The following is a 19,608-nucleotide window of genomic DNA, read 5'->3' as shown; positions in this document are numbered from 1 at the left end:
GAAGGGAGGATGAGGAAGAATATGGAGACAGATTTCAGAGTTGGGAGTTAAAAGTGGGAAGGAGATCTTTCCAGGGCTATTACTTTTTATAACTCTACTGTGAACCATGTACATTGTAGCCTGGGGTCAGTATCTCAAGGGGCTACCCATTACAGAGATGACAACATGAGTATTGCTCTCTGGAAATGTTGAATAAGATGGTCCTATTATACACACACTTGTGAGATAACAGAAAATAATATATTGTTCTCTACCTCTGGATTCTGGTACCCAGCTCTTGAAACCCTTGTAATTTCTTAAGTGATAAGAACACTCTAAATATCTCTTGTTCTAATATTTGCATAGGGCTCCTAAAACCCTTGTACATTCCCAAGTGATAAGAGCACTAGGAATATCTTTTGTTCTAATGAGGTGACTCTGGGTGGGCTCCTGGATGGGGACTGGTCACCCGAAAGACCAAGCCATAATTAGAAGCTTTAGATTTGTCAATCCTATCCCTCATCTTCCAGAGAGGGAAGAGGGATTACAAAATGGGGTTAAATCATTCCTACATGAGGAAGTCTCCATAAAATACCTATAGAGGGGGGTTTAGAGAGTTTCAGGGCAGCTAATACATCCATAGGAGGGTGACACACCCCAATTCTACTGGGACAGATGAGAACCTCCCAAACCTCTCCCTATGTATATGTCTTCATCTGTATATCCTTTAATAAAGTGGTTAACATAAGTGTTTCCCTGTGTTCTGTGAGCAGCACTAGCAAAGTAATTAAACCCAAGGAGGGAGTTGTTAGAACTTCTGATCTACAGCTGGTTGGTCAGAAGCACGGCCAATAACCAGGGCTTATGATCAGCACCTAAAGGCATGTACAGGCACAGTCTTATAGGACTGAACCTTTAACCTGTGGCATCTGATGATATCTGGGTAGAGAGTGTCAAAATTGAGTTGAATTCCTGGATATCCTGCTGGTGTCTAAGAACTGCTTGTTGGAAGAGGGAAACTCTCTACATATTTGGTGACCAGAAGTGTCAGAAATGAAGTATTTTGTGTGAGTAGTAAAAGAGATTTCACAGGAAGAAAAAGCCAAAGTAGGGAAGAACTGCTTTTTCCTTACATGGGAAGGAAAAGACTAAGTTTTTCCTCTTTTAACACTTTTGGACTTTTGTAATTTTTAATCGTGAATTTACAATAAAGTCAGAATGAAAAAATCAAAAACCTACTTATCAAGCAGGACTGCTATAGTGCAGAGGTCAGCAAACTATGGCCTGTGGGCCAATGTGGCCCACCAATTATTTTTATAAACAAAGTTTCATTGGAACATGGTGAGCCATTAGTTATATACTGTCTATGGCTACTTGTGCACTATAATGGCAGGACTGAATAGCTGTAAAAGACATCATACAGCCCATAATGCCTAAAACATGTACTGTCTGGCCTTTTACAAAAAAGTTTGCGGACCCCTGTTGCGGAGAGTAAAGGTGATAATGTAGAGGAAGTATGTAGCACACACTGATGTTCAACATTTTAGTTCTCTTCATTCATCCCAAATAAAAAATAACTCCATTGGATTATTTTAATATATGATACATTCATTTAAAAAATACATCACAAAAACATGTCTCACCATATCAGTGTCAATGGAAACTCTGAGACCAATTTTATTCATCCCGTCTCTCTTTAGAGTTTTCAAGTGAGGGCACAGTGCAGCACTACAAGCCATGGCTATTTCTTTTGCAAACTGATAACGAGTTGCTGAAACAGATACATTCTGGTCCTTAAGAAAGTAGAACACCTGAAATGTATTTAATTAGAAAACAAGTCATGATTAAGATTAAAAGCAGCTTTAAAAGTACAATTGCTACTTTCAATTTAACTTTATTAATAAAATTCCAATTTTTTTAAAAAGATCTTATTTATTTGACAAAGGGATCACAAGTAGGTAGAAAGGCAGGCGGGGGGGGTAGGGGGAAGCAGGCTCTCCACTGAGCAGAGAGCCTGATGCAGAGCTCGATCCCAGGACCCTGAGATCATGACCTGAGCTGAAGGCAGAGGCTTAACCCAATGAGCCACCCAGGCACCCCAGAATTCTAATGTTAATGCCATAAAATTCATTAGTTAAAGGCAATGTGTGTGGGACACCTGGGTGGCTTAGTCAGTTAAGCATCTGCCTTTGGCTCAGGTCATGATCTCAGGGTCCTGGGATCCAGCCCCATGTCGGGCTTCCTGCTCAGTAGGGGGCGGGGGTTGCTTCTCCCTCTTCCTTTGCCTCTCCCCCTGCTGGTGCTCACTCTCCCTCTCTCTCAAATAAATAAAATCTTTAAAATTAAAAACAACATCAACAACACTGTGTGTGTAAATATATATTTTGATCTGTAAGTAGTAAAAGCCTAAAACCAAAGATTATGGACTATGGCATGACTTAGCTATTTTTACCTAAAATTAACTTGCTGCAACAAAAGCCCTATTAATTCAGTTTAGAGAAGTGTACTAATGAGTCCACCCTATAACATCACCTTCCTGTAAGGACATCTTAATAAAGTTAAGATCAAAGAAATAATGTTCTATAATTTTTTTGTTGTTGTTGTTGTTGTTAAAGATTTTACTTATTCATTTGACCGAGAGAGAAAGCACAGAGAGCAGCAGGCAGAGGGAGAAAGAGAAGGAGACTCCCCATTGAGCAGAGAGCTTGACCAGGGTTTGATCCTAGGGCCCTAGGATCATGACCTGAGCCAAAGGCTGACGCTCAACCAACAGAGCCACACAGGTGCCCCAATGTTCTATAATTTCTATATCCTCTATAGTTTCTATCTATCTTGTAATGCGTAAAAATCACATAGAATACAAAAAATATTAGTAACAGATTGCCTGACCCAGGAGGCAGAGTGAGTAGGAGTACAGAAGTACACTAAGGGATCGGGAGTCTATAATTTCATATCCTTTTAGTTTAAAAAAAGTTGGAACATGCAAAAATAATTTTCATATGTGAATGCTGACTATAAACTGTTATCTATAAAATATTTTATTTTGGGGGGTGCCTAGGTCGTTCAGTCAGCTAAGCAACTGACTCTTGATTCAGCTCAGGTTTTGATCTTGGGGTTGTGAGTTCAAGCCCTGCATTAAGTAGGCCCAGCATGGAGCCTACTGAAAATAAATAAGTAAATAAATAAGGTTTTTTTAAAATTTACGTATATATTTTTTGTAAAATAAGAGCAAAATGAAAATAATATGGTCAAATAACATATACTGTACAAAGATGGCAATGCTGCCAAAACTTAATTGTGAGCTGGCAGGGAGTACCAGCATACAATAGCCTGAAATAATCTTATAGAAACCCAAATCTGGTATATAAAAGGCAGTCTAGGGTGAAAATAAATGTGTGTTTCAAGATGTAATGTAAAAAGTATTAATAAGCTGCAATGAGAAATCTCCCAAGTTAAAAAAAATTTAAAAAGCCATATCCAAATACAATATGTAAAGGGAAGGAATCTTCTTTCTCAGTTACCTCTGTACACTTTACAGTTTTCTCATCGGTTTCAAAATCTGCTTCCAGTCTTATTTTTTCACTTGGAAATCCTTGTAATGATATTCCATCCACTGAACTAATAACACTATAGGATAAAACGTGTAGTATTAATACCAAATTGCTTTCTATGAAATATTAGATTTGAACAAATAAGGAGAAAATATATGAAAACTATATATTTATAACACTAGGTAGCTCAATTACATACAAAATAATTAAAACTATAGTCCATCCATTTACCAAGACTTACTGATTGTGTAGCAATTTATATATATGCTTTCATATGCCCAATTCAGACCTGAGGTTTAAAATGCCTTAGTTTCCTAACAGAAAAGCGGTCTCATGAATTTTAAAAACTTTAGAATTTTAAAAACTTAGAATCCCTCAGCATTAGCCCTCTTTTTCCTTATTTGCTATAGACCCTTTAACCAATCTCCAAAAAAAAAGAAAATAATAATTGAAAAGAAGGAGTGGCAGTAATATTCTATGAGGCCTCTAGTGTGTGTATTATTTAATTCAGTTGTTGTATTTATAGTGAATCAATAAAAAACAGACTAAACACTCAAAGGGAATCCTTTACTTACTTCACAAAAAAACAGATACGAAACAACAGAAAAAGTACACTGGCATTGAGGTCATTGCTGCACAATGCACATTTTATCACGGTCCCCTCCCAAACTGACCACCCTTTAAAAGTTTATAGCATTCTGGCCAAGAAAATACACCGAAGGCTGGTTAGGTACATGTCTGAAAAAACAGACTATATTCATTAGTGTGAAAGCATTTAAATTAATGGTATAATTCTTTATTTATTCAAAAAATGTTTAATTTGTTAGGACATTTTTATCCTTCCCCCTCCACAAAATCAATTACATTTTAGTAACAGAAAATTCTTACCCTTTGTTTCCATTTTCTTCAGAATCTATCCAGCAGATATCCACATACTCTCTTAGGTCTACAGCATCAACTTTCCCACATGTAATTTTAAAGTCTTTTTGTTCTCGTAGAGCAAGCCGCAAGCCATCCATAGTCTCTGGTGTTATTTGTACCATCAAGCCATCTAATAATGAGGTATGTTTCACATCCCTTTTATTAAATACCAATTTATATGTCTAATCCATAAAATTTGCTATCAAAATATGTTCTGCATAAGATACAAGGTTTACATCATCTGTTAAATAATCTTAATGATTGTTTTCTACTACGAAATATGAAAAATATTTCAAAGTTAAGGATTCTTTTTTTTTAAAACAGTTAAATAATGGTGAGATTTTTCATTACCAACTATAATGAGATTACTGATGCCCAACTGTCCTTTCATAACAACCAGCCATAAAACCAGACAAAATGTATGAGGCAGTTGTTTTCAGATACTGAACAAGAGGAAGTGCAATACTGTGACTCCTAGAGGAAAACTCAACAGGTAAGCCTACAACTGTCCAGGCTCCTTGCTTTAAGACAATTCTGCCTGGTGACCCATTAATGGCAACATTGGCCTGAGAAATCAGAGGTTAAGTTTGGGGAAGTCTGGAATCTGGAATCTGGAATCTGGGGTCAAGACATTGAAGAGGAAGGCACCAGAAGACAGTGTGTAAGGGTCCCTTTGAGTCCTTGGACTAGAACTTGGGACACAACTGGGGACACATTAATACGGTGAGACTAGATGACTCCTAAAAGAGAACAGCTATTAGGTTTGGGAACAGAAAAAAGATATTAGATATCAAGCAATGCTGGGGGATATTGGCAGTATGGACCAACCACAGTTGAGAGACCTTATGAGCATTTCATTAACTTACACTGTGGCAAAGCAAAATAAAGCCCTTACAAAATCTGTAGGCAAAATGGATTCAAAGAATGAGTCCTGCCAGACTGTAAACACCTTAGGAGTTCCACAGATCCATCTGTTAACAAAGTGAAAAATACAGACTACACAAGCTCAACATGATATGCTATGAAAATGCCTGCTTAAACATAAATAAGCCTTCTTCAGAGAAAGCTAACAGAATCTAAAGTCTTAAAACCTATTAACAATGACAAGTACATAATCAAAAATTACCAGAGAGAACTGTAAGAAAATGAGTCTCCATACAAGTATAACCAACCATGAGATAGCCAAGACAATGGATTAAATACACATATACTTCAAAGCATCTATTCTAAAATATATTAAAAAAAAAAAAGGAAAGCAAATATGGGCTAAATGAATAAACAGATTTACAAAATCTTAACAGAGAAATAGAAACTTAAAAAACCTAAAGGGACATTGTAGAACTGAAAAGTGTAACCTGAAATTGAAACCTCAATGGACAGGCTTAACAGTAGACTGAACATGGCAAGAAAAAGACTCAGAGAACATGAAGAAAGATCAATAAAAATGTTCCAATCTAAGGAACCTAGAGGGGGATACCTGGGTGGCTCAGGTGGTTAAGCGTCTGCCTTGGGCTCAGATCATGATCCCAGGCTCCTAGGATCAAATCCTGCATTGGGCTCCTTGGTCAGTGGGAGCGGGCTCCTTGGTCAGTGGGAGCCGGCTCCTTGGTCAGTGGGAGCCAGCTTCTCCCTCTACCTTCCCCTCCCCCAGCTTATGCTCTCTCTCTCTCTCTCTCTGACAAATAAATAAATAAAATCTTAAAGAATAAAGAACCTAGAGAAAAATGATTAAAGAAAAATAAACAGCATCAAGGACCCAAGGAATGATATAAAACAGGTATATCTATAAATATAGATACACACATGCATACATACATATATAAATATATAGATATCTCCTAGGAGAAAAAGATTGGGATTTTAAAAAATTAATAATGTAAGAAATTCCTCAAATTTGATGAAAAATATTGACACACATATCCAGAAGCTCCATAAATACCAAGCAGGAGAAATACAAAGAAAACCACACTAGGGCATATCATAGTAAACAGGTGAAAACCAAAGATAAAGAGGGTATCTTGAAAACAGACTGGAGAAAGGGCACATTAAATACAGGAAAAGAAATATAAAAAATTATACTGACTTCATTAGAAACAACGGAGGCCAAAAGACGAGATGACATCTTCAAGGAAAATTAAAACTTTCAGAGAATTCTATAACTACCAAAAATATCCTTCAAAACTAAGAATGAAATAAGGACAGCTTCAGATAAATGAAAGCCAACCAACTTATATTACAAAAAATCCTACTGACTTCTTGTGTCTGCTCCAACATATAGAGAGCCTGGATGTTGTCCCTTCCATTCTCACAAGACAAATGCTGAACAAACTGAAAATGAACAACTCTTAGATAGAGAACTGAGGTCACAGGGCAAACTCTCTCTCTCCTCTAAATAAATAAATAAAATCTTTTTAAAAAATCAACAAAAATATGTCAACACAATAACATTTATTTAAAAAAAGATTTTATTGGGGCACCTGGGTGGCTCAGTGGGTTAAAGCCTCTGCCTTCAGCTCAGGTCATGATCTCAGAGTCCTGGGATCAAGCCCCACATCGGGCTCTCTCCTCAGCGGGGAGCCTGCTTCCTCCTCTCTCTCTGCCTGCCTCTCTGCCTACTTGTAATCTCTGTCTGTCAAATAAATAAATTAAAAAAAAAAATCTTAAAAAAAAATTTTTTTTAAAGATTTTATTTATTTTTATTTGAGACAGAGAGAGAGAGAGAGCAAGCACACAAACAAGGGGGAGGGGCAGAAAGAGAAAGAGGGAAAAGCAGACTCCCCACTGACTAGGGAGCCTGATGAAGGGCTTGATCCCAAGACCCTGAGATCCTGACCTGAGCTGAAGACAGACACTTAACTGACTGAGCCATCACCCAGGTGCCCTGGCTAATTATTTTAAATAAGAGTTCAGGAGTATAGCTGATTATAAAATAAAAATACAGAAATAAAAATGAATTTCTATATATCAAAATAGAAAAAAATTTTAATTTAAGAAGATAAATTTACATCAGTAATAAAATCTATGTTACAGAAATAAATCAAAAGATACGTGGGGCTTGTGGGTGGCTCTTGGTTAAGCGACTGACTCTTGATTTCAGCTCAGGTCATGATCTCAGGGTTGTGGGACTGGCCCCCGAGTCAGGCTCCATGCTTGGGATTCTTCAGTCTCTCTCTCTCTCTCTCACTCTCCCCACCTTCCATGTCCCCTCACCCTGCCCCTCTCCCACCCCCCCTCAAATAAAAAAAAGATATGTAAGACCAATACAAAAACTGTAAATTTTTATTTTTAAAAATGTTTCATTTTTAAGTAATCTCTACACCCAGCATGGGGCTCAAACCCACAACCCTGATATCAAGAGTGGCATGCTGTACTGACTGAGTCAGCCAGGCACCCCTATAAAATTTTATTGAAAGACATTGAATATTTTCTGAATTGAGGATAGCCTGTTTTTATGGATAGGAACACTGAGAATGGAAAATATACCAGTTTTTCTCAAAATTAATCTGATGACTTAATGCAATTCCAATAAAAATTCCAGTGGACCATTTAGAACCTGTAAGTTGATCCTAAAATTAATATGGAAAATCAAAAGGTTTAGAGGCACTACTGAAAAAAGGAAAAAAGCATGTGTGTGGCATCAGAGATGGAAGGGCTTCCCATAAAGCTATGTTTGAGATAGTATGGAGGATGACATTAGTGAAAAAGCAGACATAACGATCTCCAAAAATACTCTCCTCCTAAAGAACAATGAAACTAATAAAAAGTCAGAAGAAATTTTTTCAGAACCCTGGAAATTAAACAAAGGCTTGCAGCAATCTGGGGAGTATTTATTTAATACTTAATATTTTGGCCTGATCTTCATAAGAACAGCAAGCTTTGTTCTTTTTGTCATTTTAACCTTCCTATTCCCATTCACTCCTCTATAGCTCAGTGGAAGCCTTAGAAGCCAATAGCCTGGAATCATGGTGAAAACCAACAGCCTGGTAGCCACTGGAGGCTGGAGCTCCTTCAAAGCCTCATTATCAGAGAATTATATATATATATATATATATATATACATTTTTTTTTTTTTTTGGCATGTCGAGTATTTTGCCCAGTGCAAAAAGTTTTTTTCTAGGGGCATCTGTGAAAAACAATTAGAAGCCAATGATTAACATCTCAGCTACCTGTGGCAGCAGATAATAGCAGATGCAAACAGACCAACCAAAGACTTAAAAAAGGAAAAGCTGGTGAATGAGAGGTCCATAGGGTTCTGAAAAGCTTTTCACATATTTCTGGGAATTTAGAAGGCCACACACATGTACAATACTGTATGCATACTCAAGATGTTTGCATGCTAAAGAAATGCCCTAAGCTCTTACCTCAGGCTGACTTTTAGGCTTTGTACAAGCAGGAAGTACAGGTTATGGCAAAGTTGTTATGCTTAATGTAGACCCAAATATTGACCATGTTCTACTTCTTGAGCTGGGTAATGATTTCATGTTAAGTTTGTGGTACTGTGTTTTATAACTGACATATGTTCTTTTTTTTTTTTTTTTTTAATTCAAAGATTTTATTTATTTGGCAGAGAGATAGAGAGCACAAGTAGAGCAGCAGGCAGAGGGAGAGGAAAAAGCAGGCTCCCTGGGAGCCTGATGCGGGGCTTGATCCCAATACCCTGGAATCATGACCTGAGCCGAAGGCAGACGCTTAACTGACTGACTGAGCCACCCAGGCACCCCCATATGTTCTTTTCTAAGTATCAAATTAATTTTAAAAGGAAATGGAAAATATCTTAACATTAAAACAATCCTAAAGATGAAACTCATACCTTCAACTATGCTGGACTTAGCAAGAAATCCTGAAGATGTTTTTAGAGCTCCATTGAATACCACAAAACTTGCACCTGTCACTGATAAGAAAAATACATTTATGTTTTAACTTGCCTTTTTTTTAATGCTATGTTTGTTAACTGTATAATGTGGAGCATGGCACATTTAAATACTTGATAAATGCCCATACCACTTATATTAGAAAGCTAATAAAAAAAGCAAACTAAACCAAGTTAAGATAAAATATGGCATAAAGGTTATGGAATGTTTGTATATAATAACTGATAGCTACTGTACTACTTAAAATGTTTGTGTCCCTGTCAGTGGAAATATGGGAAATCAAATATATACCACTGGTAAGAGCATAATCAGAGGAATCTCTATGGAAGACAACTTAATAATTACCTATTAAAATGATAAATATATATATTCTTTGACACACCAATTCCACAACTAGGAATTGCACATATATACAAGGTTATTAATAGTGCATTTTTATAAATAACCAAGAATTGGTAACACCTATGTCCATTAATGAGACAATTATATGATGTACACAGATAAAGTGAAAAGTTATGGAAAATGCAGAAGTTCTTTTTATACTAAAAGAATCATCTCCAAGGTGTGTTAAAAGCAAGGTGCAGAATGGAACACATGTTGTGACTTATTTTAAAAAAGTGGAAGAAATTTGCTAAAAATTATTTTTAAAGTAAGAATTAAAAAGTGGAAGAAAAGATGTGTGTGTGTTTACTTAAATATACATGCAAGCAAAAATGTTTCTAAAAGGATATACAAAAAACTGATAACATTGGTTTGGTGCCTATGGGGAAGAGGAGAGGGTAAACTTGGAGTCAAGGGAAGAAAGGAGATTTCACACTGTAGATACCTATACCTTTCAAATAGGTAGCACATATACATATTCAACAAACAAATATTAAATAGTTGTTACATTTTAATTACAAAAGTATTAATGACATATTAAGTAAAAAAAAAATAAAAGTGTGAATATCCAATATAAAACCATTTATTTAATAGATATATACTAATATAAGAAGGAAATATATTAAAATGTCCACAATGGCCGTATCTTGGCACTTTTCTTCTTTTACTACTTTTTAAAACTTATTTCTCCAACTTACGAAGTAAGTATACATTACCTTTATAATCAGAGGCTGCTAATTTTACTAGCAGTCAGGATGTCAGACTGTGTTAAATATGTTATTTTAAAATGTATTAATTTTCTGAAATACTCACTTCTACTTAAATTTCAGTATGTTAGGCAACCCTACTGCAAGGATTTGACAATCACAGAAGTCACTGAGGCCATTCAGCCAGAACTGAGAGTAATGTGACTCACATATGCTCGCCACCATCTTTACCATTTCTATATCCCCAGCTACTTACAGTTTTATAAACCATTCTTTATCCTTATCCAGGCTTTACTCCCCTAAGAGGAGTTGAAGCAGAGAGCAAACAAAGGTAACACACACCCCATTCCAGAAAGAAATTAGTGAAAATAAGATTCACACTATATAGGATAAATTAGACCTGAAGGTATCAAAATAAATACAGTGTTCCAAGTCTTTAAAAAACCTAATGTAGCCCAAGAAGAAAACACAAACTAGAAGCAATTTTTAATCTGTCTGTGTAGCTCAAATTTTAAATGGTAATGTATTATTACCATCAATCAGCAAAAAGTAAAATATATATATTGCCCCTTTAAAAAGGAATTCCATTTATTGAGGTAGTTTTATAGATCAATACTAGAAACCAACACTTACTTACCTTTTCTAGGATGGCCAGTGGCACTGTTGGCCTGTGTTTGATAAATGCCATCGTTTTGTATACAGACTAGGTGAGAATCTGCTTCAGTACTAAAACTAGCTCCAATGCTAATGACATGCTCATTGGAAGAATTTATAACCTTCATTACCTAGAGAAAAACAACACTCATTTAGAAACACTACTAACATGTTTATTTATTTAGAAACACCACTAACATTTATTAGTTATAGTCATTCAAAGGGCCACATTTCTGACCAGCTTCATAATTATCAAGCTTTGGTCTGGATAACTCCGAGAATGTGATGGAAACAAATGTTTTACAATAAAATTACCTTAATTAATAGATAAAACAGTAAAGAAAAAAGTTTTAAAGAACAGGATAAAACAAATCCCTTATTAGGAAATAAATCTAAAATTTCAAAAATAGTATTTTTTTGCCATTATGTATTAGTCTGATTCAAAACAAATTAACACACTTTTAAAGAAATCTAATGTCCAATAATTATCTTCAAAATCTGTATGAATAAATTAAACTTACATCATTGTATTTTTTCCGAGGTATTTTTATGCAGCTCTTCCCCATTTCCATATGAATTAATAGCTGATCTATATTATGCAAGGTATATTGGTAATTTCGAAGGTCCTACATATAAAATAATGACATTTCCATAAACCTTAAACTGTCCACAAACATTTTACCCATTCATTAAATCCTTTTATAAGACTGTCCATCATTTTAAGACTTCTGATACATAACTATCAAAATGCCATCTAGAAAGCACTGCCAACTGAAAAAAACCAACTAATCCTTCTAACTACTCCACAATAGTAATAAAGAATATCATTCTCAGGAAGAATTCTGTAGTATCTGGGGGTGAACTCACTTTCCAATTACAGATCTTCCACACTAGGTCTTCAAAGTAAACATGTGTAAGTCCACTAAAATACTTTTCTATGGTTATAGATAAAACAATTACAGAGAAAAGAGGTGGAAGGGAACCTGAGCTTATCTAATCCAATTCTTCCTATTACAAATGAGGAAATCTGGACTGCAATTTGCTCAAAATCCCCAAACTGATTGACTTAGTTAACACTTTTGCTAACACTTCAACAACTGTGTAGATCTCACATTACCTACAAGTGAAAGCACTGCAGCAGAATGAATCAAAAAACATTTACAGTCAGGTACACATTAGATGTGTTCCAAAAAGCAATTCATTAAAAACAGAGCCCATTTATGCTAAATAAATTAAGCTATATTATAAATGAACTTCCATTATACCAAATATGCCAAATTAAAATCAGAAAATATAAATATGTAGAACATGCTAAACAAAATTTTAAAATAGTAATGTAAAGACACTTAATAGTTTGATTACTCACAACGAGTAAGTTCATAATAGTGTGTCCTATTTCTCCAAAAAGAGGTTTTCGGCCTCTAACACTTGTTAGAGGAGCAGGATATGCTATACACAAGAAAGGAAAACTAGTTACTGTCAAAAAAAAAAAACCCACAAAAAAAACAAAAAAGTCTTGAATTTATTACTTTTACTTCTCATTTCTCAAACTTTATGGCTAAATACCAGCCAGTCAGTTCTTTGGGGAAAGTGAGAGCTACATTAACTTACAGTGTGCATCTACTGGATGCTACACTGAACTAGGAACTTTATATATAACATCTTATCTAAGCCCTAAAACAACTCAGTGAGGCAAATATGTTTACTCCTACTTTATTAATGGGCAACTAGAGACATAAGAGATTAATAAACTTGTTTATGATGACTAAGTTAATAACCAGTGAAAAAGATTTGAAATTTAGGCTTGCCTGATTCCAAAGCATTTCATCTTTTCATTATACATGTTGTTTCCACAAAAGGATGATGACAGGAAAATTATAGTAACTGGATAGAACCCTATAAAGTTCTGATAATTTAAAGAGAAATATGAAGAACTCAAGATTTTTAAAGCATGTATAATTAATGTTAAATTGTGCAAATTTATAGACAACAGTAAACTTTTATAGTTCTTGGGTCAGCCTGATAAAAGGGGCACAGAGAGTAAGAGAAGTCAGTGCAGAGAAATAGAAGGAACATGAAGTCGATCACCTAACTACTTTTCTCTTTCTTTAGGGCACTGTAAGTGTTATTCACCAAAAAGGAAAAGCTATTTGGTTGGCAATGGAAGAAAAGGAAGGTAAGACAATTTCTATAATGATAAAAAGCGGAAACCTTTTTAACCTTCAGTTCTCAGCCTAGATGACTAAGCAAACAAACCTCTCTCATATCTTTTATATGAATATGTATCCTTAAAATTCTAAGAAAACACAATACCTGACACCTATTTTAAAAATTTAAGTCAGGGGGCACCTGGGTAGCTCAGTGGGTTTAGCCTCTGCCTTTGGCTCAGGTCTCAGGGTCATGGGATGGAGCCCGGCGTCAGGGTCTCTGCTCAGCAGGGAGCCTGCTCCCCCCTCCCACAGTCTGCCTCTCTGCCTACTTGTGATCTCGCTCTCTGTCCAAAAAAAAGAAAGAAAAAGAAAAAAAAATTAAGTCAGAGTGACTCACATCTTTGTTACTACCAACATATTTTTTTAAGTGTTTTGTTTTTTGAAGATTATTTATTTATTTAAGAGAGAGTGAGAGAGAGCACAAGCAGTAGGGAGGAGCAGAGGGATAGGCATACTCCCTGCTAAGCAATGAGCCTGACATGGGGCTCGATTCCAGCACCCTGAGATCATGACTGGAGCTGAAGTCAGACACTTAAATGACTGAGCCACCCAGGTGCCCCTATTTTTTATTTTTATTTATTTATTTTATTTTTTAAAAGATTTTATTTATTTCACAGACAGAGGTCACAAGTAGGCAGAGAGGCAGGCAGAGAGAGAGAGAGAGAGAGAGAGAGAGAAGCAGGCTTCCTGCTGACCAGAGAGCCCAATGAGGGGCTCCATCCCAGGACCCTGGGATCAGACCTGAGCTGAAGACAGAGGCTTTAACCCACTGAGCCACCCAGGCACCCCTATTTTTTAATTTTTAAAAGGACAACTATGTTATTTAGAGGACAGAGGCTGCAGACTGGAAAAAAACATAGGGCATTAGTGGTAAAAGACATTAAAATGATAAGATATGATCAAGATAAATGATGCCTTCTTACTCCATCTTTTATGAATAAGGGAACATCCTTTACAACTGGATTGAGGTAATTTTATTTGGAACAGTATTTTCAAAAGGTTATGACTTAGATATTCTGTCAGAGTTATAAAGGACTTCATAAATCATTTAAACCAACAGTGAATGGTATTCCAAATATCTCAATGTAAGTGTAGATAATCCCCATTTGAAAATTACTAATTTCAGACCACTATTTTCAGTCTCTAATCTTGGGACTCTAATTTTTCCCATTAAATCTTCCATACATCCATTATCTCTAACAAACACATATACATACATAGATCACATTTGCAAGTTCATATCTAGAGGCATGGGCACCAGTAACATCAAAATGTCAGTATATCTAAAATCCAGCAGTACACAATGAACTCAAAAAATAGTGAAGACTAATTAATTTCTATGTACAAGCTTCCTCCCATCCAAAAGTTTGCTTTATACCACTTGATTTTACAAAAGACCCATGTTAGAACCTGTTTTCACTAACTGAAAGAAATATGAAATAGGTTTTTGTGTTTATGAAATGGTACTGGCTGGGGAGCCTGGGTGACACTGTTGGTTGAGCTTTCAGCTCTTGGTTTCAGCTCAGGTCATGATTTCATGGGTCGTGGGATGGAGTCCTGCATCTGACTCCATGCTTAGTGCAGAATCAGCTTGTGCTCCTCTCTCCCTCTGCCCCTTGCCTCCTCAAATAAATAAATAAATAAATCTTTAAACAACAACAAAAAAGAAATGGTAATGGTTTCTTTGTTTTATGCCATTTTGGCTTACAAAAGGTTTCACAGGAACGTTCTACTTTCGGACAGTGGGAAAAACTTGTATAACGGGAGATTTTTATCTTCATCATCACTAAACAGCATCATAGCTTTGCACCTCCAACCCCTGTGATCCTTTGAGAAATCCCACAAGTTGCTCCATGGTTTTCCTTCTTTGTGTGTGAGAAAAACAGATTTAGTATCTAAAACTGATACTGACTAAAATACGGGGCAAACTTAAAATTATATGTCGATATAGTATGTGATGACTTAAGATTATATATTGACTTAACTTTCCATAAAAATAGCATTCAAGTATTTATAGCAGAGACAAAATATCAGGCTGAATGGATGAAACACTTGATGCAAAATAAACTTTCATAAGCTCCGTAGTTTACACAGTAAAAAACCTGCGATGACATTTCCATTTTGATACTTTTTACACAACAGCATCACATATTTAAAACCTAAATGGTGGGCTGCCTGGGTGGCTTAGTTGGTTAAGCATCCAACTCTTGGTTTCAGCTCAGGTCATGATGTCAGGGTTGTGAAATCAAGACTAGAGCTGGGCTCCATGCTCAGTGGGGAGTCAAACATGCTTAAGATTCTGTCTCTCACTTTGTCCCTCCCCTGGCTCCCATGCACTCCCCTCTCCTCTCTAAAATAAACAAACAAATCTTTTTTTAAAAAGTCCCAAATGGTAAAGACTTCCCTCACAAAATCAAAGAGTTTACTAAATTTGCCAAAGAGATTTATATCTTTTCACTGAATTTGTCCATTTTGAAATATTTATAAATTTTATAAATCCCCTCCATTTAATTTTCCTCCAAGGAAATACCTATTTAATTAGAATCAAATGCCTAAAACTTCATTTGATATACTTTATATGCAATAAATAAATAATTTCTTGAAAAAAGTCAAGGATAGGGGCGCCTGGGTGGCTCAGTGAGTTAAGCCGCTGCCTTCAGCTCAGGTCATGATCTCAGGGTCCTGGGATCGAGTCCCGCATCAGGCTCTCTGCTCAGCAGGGAGCCTGCTTCCCTCTCTCTCTCTCTCTCTCTCTGCCTGCCTCTCCATCTACTTGTGATCTCTCTCTCTGTCAAATAAATAAATAAAATCTTTAAAAAAAAAAAAAAAGAAAAAAAAAGTCAAGGATAAAGGGTGGGAATTCAAAAATTTTAACACAAAAAATGATTTCGACTTAGAAATGAACATATACATAAACTGGAACCATTATTTCACAATCCTTCATGTTTGGCTTTATGATGTATACAAATTCAGAGGGGAAATAATTTAGGAAATATAGGAAACATAACAAATACAGAAAACATAACAAAATGAGCTTCCTACAGTACATGCTTTTAAGAAAGCCTTTCAATGTTTTCTGTATTTTGTTATGAGATTAAAAAAAAATTTTTTTAATTATGAACATCTAGAAACTTCATGACATACCAAGGTTGTCTAGATGACTCATTTGGAAGTAGAAGAGGGTTGTCTTGGAATTTTAAAAGTTTATCAAAACAAAGGTAGTCCCCTTAAATTCATTAAAAATTTTATTTTAATGATATCCCTGAAATTCTTATTTTACATTTGTTACATTTGAACCTATGTGATTTATTATTCTAAAACTTACCTTTATATTCGGCACCCAGTCTTAACATTAAGCGCATAGGAAACACCTTTGCCCAGGGAATCTCTAGCTTCTGAATAAGAATTCCACAAAGAAAAGGATTACTTGGTAAAAGGAGATCATCAAGTTTCTGAAAAGTAGGTGTAATAAACAGAAATCCTCCATGATCCTTACTACTGAGAAAACTCTCAGTAAAAGTAATATTGTCCAAGTTTTCTATGTACTTTCCTGGAAATAAAACCATTAATAAAAAGACTTTAAGTTATTTTAAAGGCATTCTGAGTTTGAATGTTGCACTATAAACTTTCTTAAATAACAGCAATGTGGGATTTTTTTTCTTATTTCCATACTTGAAGAAACATCTATTGAATAACTTGTTTGTACAAAGTTCAGTTATTCCTGGAGGTTGGGAATTGTGAACAAAAATATGAAAATATTTTTAACCATAGGGGGTTTTAAATTTTTCTCTTTACTGCATGTGTGAAAATTCATCATCTCCCCCAATCTTAGACAGATAAGTATAGAAAACGTATAAAAAAAAAATCAAGAAGGCAAATATATTTCCATCTTTAACATAAAAAAATTTAAAAAAATTTTTTAAACTTTCCATTTCTAAAATAAAAAAATTAGTATAAAGACAACTAATCACATAAAATGCTAGATTTAAGGAGACTGAAAATGATAACTAAGAGCTTTTAAGAAATCAGTCTTTTCACAAATCTTTAGTACAGTTAGCCTAGCCAAAAACATAAATGCCTGTAATTAATCCATCCCCCCATTCTGAACAGTTCAAAATAAAACGCTATACCTTTTAGAGCATCCTTATAGATGGTGATAAATAGTTTGAAGATGTCCTTTGGAATAGTATCTTCATTTGGCAAACATAATAAAAGAATCATAATTTCTGCCTGTCCCAAGCCATGCAGTCCATTGGTCGAGAAGTACCAATATTTGTCTGAGGAATCTTAAGCAATAAAAGCATACAACTATAAATATCAACTTCTGTTAGCTGAAGAAACTAATACAGTTGTCTTTTGCATGAAGCACAACTTTTCAAATTCCTTATTTTCCCAAAGTTCTCCTCACAAAAAAAAAAAAACTTTACAACTAAATTGTTTTAAGATTAATGTAAAAAAGAGAAGGGATCTTTGGAGTCAATTAATAAATAACACTAAAATAAAAATAAAAGATGTATTAATAGGCTGAAATGTAGTGTGGATAAGAATCAAGTTTGTTTCAGACAATGAAAAGCTGAGAGATTCATTGATGAGTACTGAGGATTATTTACTTTCTTATTTTTAATAAAAAAAATGCTTTCTTTAAAACTGTATTGTTACTAAATCAAGATTCTTGCTTAATTAAGTTTCAGTTTATCAAAAAGCTATATGAAATATAGTCAGTTGTATTGTGAGCACCAGGTATAGCTAGGAGCCCATATCCTTAACCTAGGACTGAATGAAGGACACTAGTAAAAATCTTTAAGTTGGTTTCAAGTCCCATTGAATATAAATTTGCAAAATCTATATTCATAGGTGGCTGACAAACCAATATTCAAAGCTGATTACTTTTCATGGTTGCCAGTCAAAATTTAATTAATTTCAGAAATCCCACATACCAATTAGGCAAAGAAAGATCAATCATTACTTACAAAATACTAACTTGACATTCACCAGTAGATTAGCATTTAGGACAAATGTAACAGGATGAAAACTTTTGCCTTCAAGAAGCAAAATGATCCGCTCATGAGATGGGTGTTCCTCTACTACAGGCACTAAATCATGAAAGTAACATATTAGTTAGAATATGACTTCCTGTTAAATATGCTTGCAATAAAAAAAATTATAAATCCACCAATGGCTTGATCAAACTTAATAACAAAAGCAAATCCATTTCATAAAAATCAGTTAATACCCTAGACAATTATTATATACTCATTTTTACTTTTCTACTTAAAGGTATTAATATTGAAATACATATAAATCCTGATACATTAAATTACATATATGACATATATGCAAATATATTGATTAAATAGTATATTTATATAATTTTAGCCCCTGTACAATTTTAAGACAAACATTTTTATAAAGTGGATTCGAGACTGCCAGCCACTCCAATTATAAATTCTGAAATTTGGGGCACCTGGGTGGCTCAGTGGGTTAAAGCCTCAGCCTTCGGCTCAGGTCATGATCCCGGGGTCCCAGGATCAAGCCCCGCATCGGGCTCTCTGCTCAGTGGGGAGCCTGCTTCCTCCTCTCTCTCTGCCTGCCTCTCTGACTACTTGTGATCTCTGTCAAATAAATAAAATCTTTAAAAACAAAAACAAAAATACATACATAAACTAATTCTGAAATTCACAACTCTTGAAGTAGTCTAGACTCAGGTTGTACATACTGCTTGCTGCCATATGCCCTATGTTACTGACCAAGAATCAAAAGGATCTTGAAAATAACAGGAAAATATGTATGGCATGAGAAATACAGGGCTTAAGGTATTTCTGTCACTATAGCTAGGTTCATGAAATGGCTCCCAGTGATGGAACAGAGATCCTCAACTTCATTCCCCTATATTATCATGCACAGAACACAATCATTTCGGGTTGCATGATGCAGCATAATGCCTGGGGTGACAAGGATGTATCCCTAGGGAACTACTCTGAGGTGGGAGATAGTCAGAGAATCTCCAGCTTGGAAAGGATCATAGAGATCAAATAGGTGCTCATCTTTTACATAGGAAACTGAAGCCCAAAGAGATTAACATGTTTCAAGTCATAGATGTATTAAGTAGCAGATGAGAAACTAAAATTCCTAGCTTTGCTGTTCAATCCAATACTCTATTTAGGCACTATGCTCCTTTCTTTATTTAAAAAAAAAAAAAAAAAAATGTTCTATGGAGGGGGAGCCTGAGAAAAAAATGATAGAGAGTTAAAACGCTAATAAATGGGACTATTTTCAGGTTTAAAAGTGTATGAGTTTCCCTGTCAAACTAAACTTTTGCCTCATTCTAAATTAG

The 19,608-nt window shown here is 35.2% G+C and overlaps 1 protein-coding gene across 1 annotated transcript in view; it reads right to left on the bottom strand.

Annotated features, from left to right (window-relative positions):
• The window catches only part of LOC111148275 (zinc finger FYVE-type containing 16), a 50,985-nt gene that overhangs the window by 2,862 nt on the left and 28,515 nt on the right, over positions 1-19,608 (bottom strand). The window contains exons 8-17 of the mRNA XM_022504751.1: positions 18,245-18,367; positions 17,405-17,560; positions 16,600-16,824; positions 12,431-12,513; positions 11,586-11,690; positions 11,048-11,195; positions 9,262-9,342; positions 4,419-4,581; positions 3,501-3,606; positions 1,623-1,790 (exon numbers count right to left, since the gene is read on the bottom strand). Of these exons, the coding sequence (XP_022360459.1) occupies positions 1,623-1,790; positions 3,501-3,606; positions 4,419-4,581; positions 9,262-9,342; positions 11,048-11,195; positions 11,586-11,690; positions 12,431-12,513; positions 16,600-16,824; positions 17,405-17,560; positions 18,245-18,367 (1,358 nt within the window). The remainder of the gene's footprint in view (positions 1-1,622; positions 1,791-3,500; positions 3,607-4,418; positions 4,582-9,261; positions 9,343-11,047; positions 11,196-11,585; positions 11,691-12,430; positions 12,514-16,599; positions 16,825-17,404; positions 17,561-18,244; positions 18,368-19,608) is intronic.

Source organism: Enhydra lutris, unplaced genomic scaffold (assembly GCF_002288905.1).
Source record: "Enhydra lutris kenyoni isolate GAN:26980312 unplaced genomic scaffold, ASM228890v2 scaffoldscaffold19, whole genome shotgun sequence".
Classification (NCBI taxonomy): Eukaryota; Metazoa; Chordata; class Mammalia; order Carnivora; family Mustelidae; genus Enhydra; species Enhydra lutris.
The sequence above is the reverse complement of the archived record's forward strand: the minus strand, read 5'-3'. Positions and strand labels throughout refer to the sequence as shown.